The 8,846-nt window shown below is 45.3% G+C and overlaps 1 protein-coding gene across 1 annotated transcript; it reads left to right on the top strand.

Moving 5' to 3' along the window:
- The first annotated feature begins 770 nt into the window (after positions 1–770).
- LOC118784944 (circadian-associated transcriptional repressor-like) lies at positions 771–5,117 on the top strand. The gene is made up of 6 exons (XM_036539439.1): positions 771–988; positions 2,724–3,106; positions 3,323–3,398; positions 3,609–3,687; positions 3,959–4,115; positions 4,486–5,117. Exons 2-6 carry the CDS (start codon positions 2,726–2,728, stop codon positions 5,113–5,115), a joined length of 1,323 nt encoding a protein of 440 aa, XP_036395332.1. The 5' UTR covers positions 771–988; positions 2,724–2,725; the 3' UTR covers positions 5,116–5,117.
- Positions 5,118–8,846: the final 3,729 nt, after the last annotated feature.

The following is an 8,846-nucleotide window of genomic DNA, read 5'->3' as shown; positions in this document are numbered from 1 at the left end:
TATTAAATGTTGGATCTTATTATTCAGGCAAGTGTTCAGTTAAGAACCATTAGAATTGATTATAATTAATGTAAAGATCTTCACCATCAGCCTTTTGCATCACAGAAAGGGTGTCACAGAAAATACAGCACCTGAATTGCAGGGATCTGGATTAGTTCAAGAGCATGTGCTCCATGATGTGAGAGTACTGTAAGTCGAAGTCTGTGATGCTGTGTCACAATATGGTCAATGTGGGTGCATTTCCCAGGGATACACTAAAGCTGTGAAGTCAAGTTCACTGAAGTAGGCAGCTACAGACAAAGGTTATACGAGTTTTTTTGCCACACAGAGTACAGTCTGCCGTCATATTGTATGCGATACGATATTGCCACTTGCCACGTGTTATTCAATGATGTCTCTTGACATACTTTGTGTGATTGTGTGTAAAAGTATGTAACAGTTCCTCTACTCTGTATTACTCTAGGTTGAAGAACACATTGAAACGGAGGGATATAGCCTGCGTTGTTGTGCGTGTGTGCGTGCGCGATGCAGACGCGTGTGTTTCTCTACCGCTGGACTGGTACTATCCACCCCAACACACGGATGCCACATGTGTAGGCGGGGCCACGAGTACGACAGCCGCTAGCCAATCGCTTACTAGGGGATTGCTCACTGGCTACATTACTGACCAATAGGAGCGCTGGCTGTCAGGCAACCAGCCAATGATTAGTCGTGTGTGGCCCGCACACAGTTCGGCACGTGTAGCCCTGCACATGTTGACGCTTGCAATGGGCAGTAGAGGGGGAGAAAAAGAAAGAGGCTGAGAGAGAAGACGATTGATTGGAGTTGTGAACTGAGACTAGTGAAGCGGACACTGGGACAACACGCAGCGCCGGGGTGTTTTTCGGAAATATTTGTGACTAGCTGTGTAGGATTAGCTATCGTTACAAACATCGCTGTTTCTGCAGTTGGGGCCAGCTGATTATTGTTGTTGTGGTGCCGTCTCAAGGTGAGAAAATGTCTTTTAAAATGTAGCTAGATGGATACGTAGCGAGCTAGCCACCTAGCTCCGAACAGCATTCCGTTACAGAATGTAACATTAGGCTGTTGGTCGTTGAGACCTGGAAGCTGAAATAGGTTTTGCCGATATGGTGTTGTGCTTTTGTTTTCAGTGAAGTATGTCTGCTAGCTAGCTAGTTAGCTTTAATACGACACTTAGCTAGCTAAATGGCTAGATAGGAAGCTGACAGGAAGCTAGCTAGCTGTGTAATTGTCAAACTGTTAGAACCTAATATATACCCGTCGTTCTCTTATGAGAATATGACGTGATGTGTTATAACGTGCTCATGTAAAATAGCACTTCACATATGTAGTTGCATGCTCCACGCTGCCCGAATGTTCCTCTTGTGTGAATGTAGTTAGCTAATGCACTATAGTTAGTAAAAGAAATCTGTTAAACACGCATATGTCAGTGGAATTTATGTACGTGTACATGCAGTTTGGGGATTTAGCTATTTCCTACATGATTTTGGATTTCCGTATAACTGTCTTTATTTTGCCTCCGCTAGCAAATAGTTTAAAATGTGCCAAGTCGTCATACATAGCAGAACACACATCTCCGGAAGGTGTGCTCGCGCTGAGAAGCAGGCACACACAGACAGTTTGGAAGTCTGGTGTGAAGTGAGACAGAACGGGGGGGGGGGGGGGGGGGGGGGCAGAATTAAGGGAGAAGAAAGAAGGTAGGAGGCAGAGGCAGAAGAGGTAGGCTAGTGCAGGTGTTCCTTCGCTCATCCCCATGAGCCTGTCTATGGTTGGGTTTGGACATAGAATTTTATAGTTAGTACTCTGTGTTATGTGTGTGTGTGTGTGTAAATGCGGACCATATGCTTGTGTGTACATATTTTTATGTATATATTTTATCCATGGATGTTGTCTAGTATACATTTTGTTGACAGTGTCACATACTGTATGTATGTGTATGCGTATTTATATAGCAGAAGAATTGCCTGTTGTAAGGCAGGACATTTGTCTACAAAAAAAGGGTTTCGCGTGGGGGGGAGTGGTTGCACTGTATCACCATGTCTGTGTTGCATTACCAGTGAGCTTGCGTGACCCCCTGTCTCTATTTTTCCTGTCTGTCAAATTTTAGACCAGCGGGGACTCCCAGATTAGAAAGGGAGAGAGAGGGTCAGGGAGAGAGGGAGAGGGGGGAGTAGGGTCGAGAGTGAGAGATGTAGAGAGGAAGGGTTGTAGAGAGAAAGAGATGCGTAGCAGCAGAGAGATGTGGAGAGAAAGGGAGAGAGGGATTGGCCTGTGAATCGGGGGAGGGGGGAGACATAGGGGAGGGGGTGGAGGGAGAGAGCGAGCACTAGAGGGAGGAGAGAGAGCAAGAAAAAGACCCTGACAATCTGACGGTACTATTACTACTACTACTACTACCACCACCCTTCCCCCACCTCACACCAGCAGACACATGCACTCACGTTTCTGCTGCAATGTTAATGAGGACTTCACATTCAACCTGCTGTTTTTTTTTTCCTCTCTGCTTCTCTCGAGTGGAGCTCCACAGAAAATCATGTCACATATTAAATTTTTGCGAGTATGTTGCCTAACAGACTTTGATTTACCCCATTCTCAACTCCTTTCCCGCCTGTCCCTTTCTCTCCCTCTCCACCCTTCCCGGATGTGATGATTTTGATGCTTGTTTTTTTTTTTCATGGAGATCTTGTATCTTTTTTCCACAGTGATGCAGTCGTCAGGAAGCACTTCCTCCCAGCCCTCCCATGATTCGCTATGCTCCAGTGACAGCTTCCTCTTCAGCGATACCGACCATGCGGAGGAAGACACGGATGTGTTCCTATCTGAGGGTGACAGCAGAGAAGGCCAGTCCAGCCGGGCCTTCTACTCCCCGGACAGAGCAGGTACTGCCAGTCCGTCATCGCAGTGGGCCTGCGATGGTTTCGGGGATCAGGAGAGGTCCAGGATCAAGCCCAGCCAAATGGAACGCTGCCCCAGCACCTCCTCCTACTCCGCCCTGGTGTCGTCCTCCAGTGGGGGAAAGATGGAGAAGGAGCAGGACAGAGGGAGAGCGGGGCAGACGGAGGGAGACCTCCTCTTTGCTCAGAAGGTGAGTCTATCTTAATTTGAGTGTTGTGTTTCTCTTAATGAGTAATGGTTTTGTTATCAAAAATGAGCAGAAGTCTGAAGTGTGACGTCTGAATGCTTTAAATTGTAGCTCGGCTGCTGTTAAAAGTAATGAGTAAAATTAGTGTGCTGTATTCCTTGTTTTGTGGCATTTTACTTACCTTCTTCCTCCTTCTGCCTTGTCGTTGTGTTGTCTCAGTGCGCAGAGCTTCAGGGATTTGTCAGACCTCTTTTGGAGCTTCTCAACGGGCTAAAAATGGGGAGGTTTGACAGAGGTATGCACTTCGAATCCTCTCTATGTGTGAAAATATATTTTAGGCAGGGGGCAGGGTTCTGGGACAAGTTATCCTCTCACTGTGGCAATGTGGTCATTCTGCCATGGCTGAAAGTTCACATTCTTTCATTTGCTCTCTAGAGTTCAGTTGGACATGCCTTCGTGTTAAGTCACTGGCAAGTTTGTGATGGAGCTTATTTTTGATTGGCAGGTTTGAGCAGTTTCCAGCAGAGCGTTGCCATGGACAGAATCCAAAGGATTGTAGGAGTTCTGCAGAAACCCACAATTGGGTAAGGACCAATTGCCACTAGTCCCCCAACTTCTATTTAACGTGAGCTCAAGATCATTTAATAAGAGCGTTTTCCTGTCCATAATGACAACACTAACACTGTGGCAAAGACGCTGTTACAAATTACATCAAAGAGGCTTTGCACATAATACAGTTATTATCAGATTTCACTGTTAAAAATGAATATTTGTATTTGTTTTCATTTTTGAAGTAGCATATTATGTATATCTGTGATATTCAGTTCTTTCTTGCTTTGTCCTTGTGTTCCACAGTGGGAAATACCTTCACACCCTGCTCAAAGTGGAGATGATGCTCAAGCTGTGGTTCCCCCAAATTTCGCCCTGCCCTCCCTCAACCACGGACTCCTCTGCCCCTCCTCGCAGCACCCCTCCGCACAAGCACAAAGACCAGCTGCACATCCCCGTCAAGGTGAGGCGGCGGGCTCAGTCAGGTCAGGTGAAGGGCAGACGAGTCTGCAGATTCCGGGGCTCGCAAATGGTCTGTTTCTGAATACTTTGAGCTTGAGCACGTTTTTAATCATGGCAAAGTGAGGCCAAACTTCTATCCAATTATGTAATCAAACACTGACATGAAGCAGTCCACCGAAAGCCAGGCTTAAAAGACCCCTGGTACAGTGTTGTCACAATTACTGTACCTTACTATACTGTACACAAAAGTACTTGCACAATACTGTGCAGACAGTTCGGCCTGTTGTTTCACGTGTGTATTTTTCTCATGGTTGAGCACATTGACTAAGCGTGCCCCCCTCTATCTGTTTCTCCCTCCTGCTGCCCCGCAGAAACGGAGGCTCAGCTGGTCGGACACAGACTCCCAAACCCTTCCGCCCCTCCATCGCAAGCGCTTCTCGCAAGGGGGGCGAGAAGAAGGACAAGCGGGGCCCGATGAAGGGGGAGCCCCGACGCAGCCAGCTGTCCCGGGGGCGCCAGCGAGAGAGCGAGGGCCCACCGGACTGGGAAAAGGGGTGGAAGAGAGGGAAGACGACATGGCAGAAGAGAGAGAGGGAGAGACGTCCGGGTACAAAGTCATCCGCTGGTCTGAGCCGAGTACTACCTGGGTCCACGTCGCCCCCATACTCAGCCCCACAAAATCATGCTCCTCTCACGGGGGCAGAGACGATAAAAAGGGAAATTTTGCTGTCCTGGCTGCCCCCTCTCCTTCCGCTAGTGGCAGCCCAGCCACACAGGACAGTTCCATCTCCTCCACCACACCTTTCTCTGATCCACACTGCCTCCCCCCTCCACAATGTCAGCCAGTCGCGTGCCAGAGCCAGCCTGTTGCCACAGAGACAGAGGATTGCGAGGGCGGGGCTTCGGAGACTTGTCAGGGGCGGAGCCACTCACTCCCACCTTTACTGAAGCCTTTGAACGCTGCAGAGCGAGGGAGAGTACATAGCCCCACGCAGACTTGATGCACGACACACAGCATTCCTAGACTTATTTTTCTAGATGCTGTGAGGTTTACATGTGGCAAGTTGGATTATTACAAATGCACTCATTTTTAGGGTGGGAGGGTTGTTGAGGTGATGAACCAATTTTGGTGCACTTTTTTTTGTGAGTGTTTTTGTGTCTCTTGAGGGACATTCTAGTTTTAGAGATTGGAGGACCACAATAGGAACACCATCTGTGACAAAAAAGAGGTTTATCACCGCAACAGATGTATATCATCAAGAGCAATATTATGACAAAAGTCTTTTCAATAACAATCTTCACAGCCACAATAAAAATTTAACACTATAGACAACAAGAACTACAACCATCAAACAAGGGTGGGGGTAAAAGGGGCAATTCTATTGGGTCCAGGTTAACAAGGCTTTTTATATACTTTTCCTGTTTTTAATCAGGATGTCTTTTATGCACAAAAACTTCCATTCTGCATGTGGAATTCAGTGGGACATAATCCCACATGGAATCAAACTCTGACAAGAACATGTTAATTTTTTCCTTTGTAGATATGATCAGGTTTTTTTGACAAGCCCCTCAGAAAATCTAAGTGTAATTCCCCCACCCAAAGCTGAAACATCAACAGTAAGAAATAATACAAGGAACATCAACATTAAGACCAGCAACAACCGCGAAATGCATTAGTATGAACAGACACCATGTTAGATCAACAACAGGACAATAATATATACGGTAAAGAGCAGCTGAAATCACAAGTAGTAGCAGAGCATGTTATCAAGATGCCTACCTTGTGCACAACCAGATTATCTCTGTGTTTGACATCGGTAGAGGACAAAAGACCGTATCCACCAACAACCTAACACGGTCAACTACAGCAACAAAGGTAGCAACATCAAGTTAATCCACAACAGTAGCATTATCGGAATAGAACAGACCACATACACAGAAAATCGTCTTCCATGTGAAGTTTTGCAGGTTTAAACTGAATGAATCACGTACAGTTCACCAAATCAAATGGACTAAATAATGAATATCCCTGGACACACAACAAGGAAATACATCTTGGGTCAATTCATGAGAGGAGTTCTGGAGTGGTTGAATTTTTACATCTGAAATAGCACCTTGAAATAGACTTTGCTCACAATTTGAGCAATGATAACACAGAAAAACAGTATAACCAGTAGCAATGTACACAGTGTATGACAAGGGAAACGGCAGCAGTCATGGCAACTAGGCAAAAGAAATGTCCACGTAAAAAAAAAAAACCAACATCTGTATTTAAAAAAAGAATTGTAGTATGATTTTAAGGGTCCAAATTTGGAGAGGCCTCATTCTTCAAAACAACCTAAAATTGACCCTGTATTCCAGTGTTTACTGAGTGATTAGTTTATTTGATTTAGCATTTATTTATTAATTTATTTATTCGGTGACTGGGTTTTCTGTAGTGAGTTCTCTGAAAGCTTTGGCAACAACAGGAGCTACTGTAACTGTATATACATACTTCTTATTATTGCTACTACAAGAAAATCTGATTCAGACAACTGTGCCTTTACCAAATAGCGTATGTACATAAGTGATTTTTTACTACATTTTTGATTGCTCATTTGCTTGTCTGATTGATTGTTTTCTGTTTGCAAAAAAAAAAAACTCCTAGACTGTAGAACTCATTTTATTACCCATTTTGCTATTGCCTGCTAGACGCCATAGACCAGGTTCGCTTGCAACAGCCCATACACAATGCCTCTAACGCAGTTCTTTTGACAGTAACTTATATAATAGGCTCCTGACTTGCAGTTGTATTTGAGACTTTTTCGAGCTATCATTTTTTTTTGTTTTTCATTTTGTTCAGCAGAATGAAATCGACTGAATTGCACTTACAGACCCATGCTGTTTTCTCTGCTTTGAGCATGGATTTGCATCCAGAGAGAACTTGAAACCTCGAAAGATTCGGTCTTGATTGGATTTGGAGGATATGGAAGGGAGTGAGATTCCATTTGCACCTGTGTGCAGTTAATTCTGTTAAGCACCACGAAGAGATTGAGACTGACCATAACCTTCATGATCTCACAATAGAACACCCTTAACAACAGTATCACAATGTGAAACAGAACCACGTCAGTGTTATCTAATGTTGATATTTTGTGATTTTATATATATATATACATATATATATATGGAACCCATTTGCACTTATTTTAATTTTACTTTCCATGTTTGTTTTCTAAGGAAAAGACCAAACTTATTGGTCGAACATGATATGTCTTGTTTACTTCAACTGCCTTTTTTCATTACTGTACAGTTTCCCCTCCCCCCCGCCTCTTTGCCTCATTTGACTTCTCTCGCACTCTTCCTCTCTGATGCCCCTCCCTCTTCCACTGTCTCACTATTGCAGTCTCTTTCCTCTCTTTCTCTCTTTTCCCCACTCCCTTTCCTCCTTCAGTTTTTCGCATCTGACTACTTTTTCAACAATGATACGAAAGGAAAATGTTTTAATAAATGACACGCATTTTGGAAATTGTAGTTGGTTGTTTGGTTGTTGTTGTTTGAGCGTGTGTGAGCGTGTGTGTGTTTTCTCTCCTCACTTGACCACACACATGAACAGGTGACAGTTGACTGAATTACTCCGTCTGAACAGCTGTGACTCCATGGGGGGGGGGGGGGGGGGGGATTTAGTGTGACTTTAAATTTGGGGAAAGGGGTCTGACAGAGCTGGGGTGGCGCAGTGGGGGTGTGTAATCTGTAGACTCAACTCCATTAATTTGTTTGGGATTGTGCTGGATTCACCCCCACCCACCCCACCCCACCCGAAAATGGTTTGTGCAATTGTGCGTTTGTGTATGGCTGGTTGTGTATTTGTGTGCCCCGCATTTGTGTATTTTCACACTTTTGTGTCTACATGAGGCTCTGAATCCACACAGCTGTTACGTGCTAAATGGAAGAAACCAGAAATCTTCACCAAAACTGGGCGTTTTGCCTATGTGTGTAGGCATGAATTTAATCTTAATGTAAGTCAGTAGATATGATTTACATGCGGTATTGGTAAACATGAGATCCCAATGGTGTGGGTGTGCGTGAATGTGCGGTGACACACTGACTAGCAGATTCCCCGGCTGACTGGTGCTCTTTCTACTGACACACTGACTGCATTAACATTGAACCCAACAAAGGCGGCCTTCCTACGGCTTCCAAACAACCCCTCCCCCTCGCCTCCCTGTCTCCATGCAGTTTTTAGGAGAGGGAGGCTCACGCTCGTGGTTCAAAGTGGCTGAGCCCTCCCCTCCTTCCTCTGGTGGACTGCGACGTAACCGGAGGCAGAACAAGAGGGGAGGAAGAGGGAGGGGAAGGGTGGAGGAGAGGGGGAACTGAGGTGACCGAACTGAATTTTTTTGGGCTAATTTCGTTTTTTGTTGACTTTTGTCCAGGCTGAGCGCATTTGTGCTGAGGGACAGGAAATAAAGGCGTGTGTTGACGTACGCCACGTTCTTCCAAGTCCGAGGTCATCCGTGAGTGCGAGTGTATTGTAGGTCTAACCCTATTTGAAATGGTGTGTGTTTTGCTTTGGTTTGTTAATGAGACCTGCGGTCAAATGGGCGTGTGGTATATAAGCACTTAACGACCATGTGCATTCAACAAACTGGCTGAGCGGAGAATGTGCGTCTGAGCCATTCGTGTTTATCAGAGAGAGACATAGAAAGAGGATAGAGAGGGGAGACAGACTAGAGGAGAGGGTGGGGGAGGG

This window comes from Megalops cyprinoides, chromosome 10 (genome assembly GCF_013368585.1).
Source record: "Megalops cyprinoides isolate fMegCyp1 chromosome 10, fMegCyp1.pri, whole genome shotgun sequence".
NCBI lineage: Eukaryota > Metazoa > Chordata > Actinopteri > Elopiformes > Megalopidae > Megalops > Megalops cyprinoides.
The sequence above is the reverse complement of the archived record's forward strand: the minus strand, read 5'-3'. Positions and strand labels throughout refer to the sequence as shown.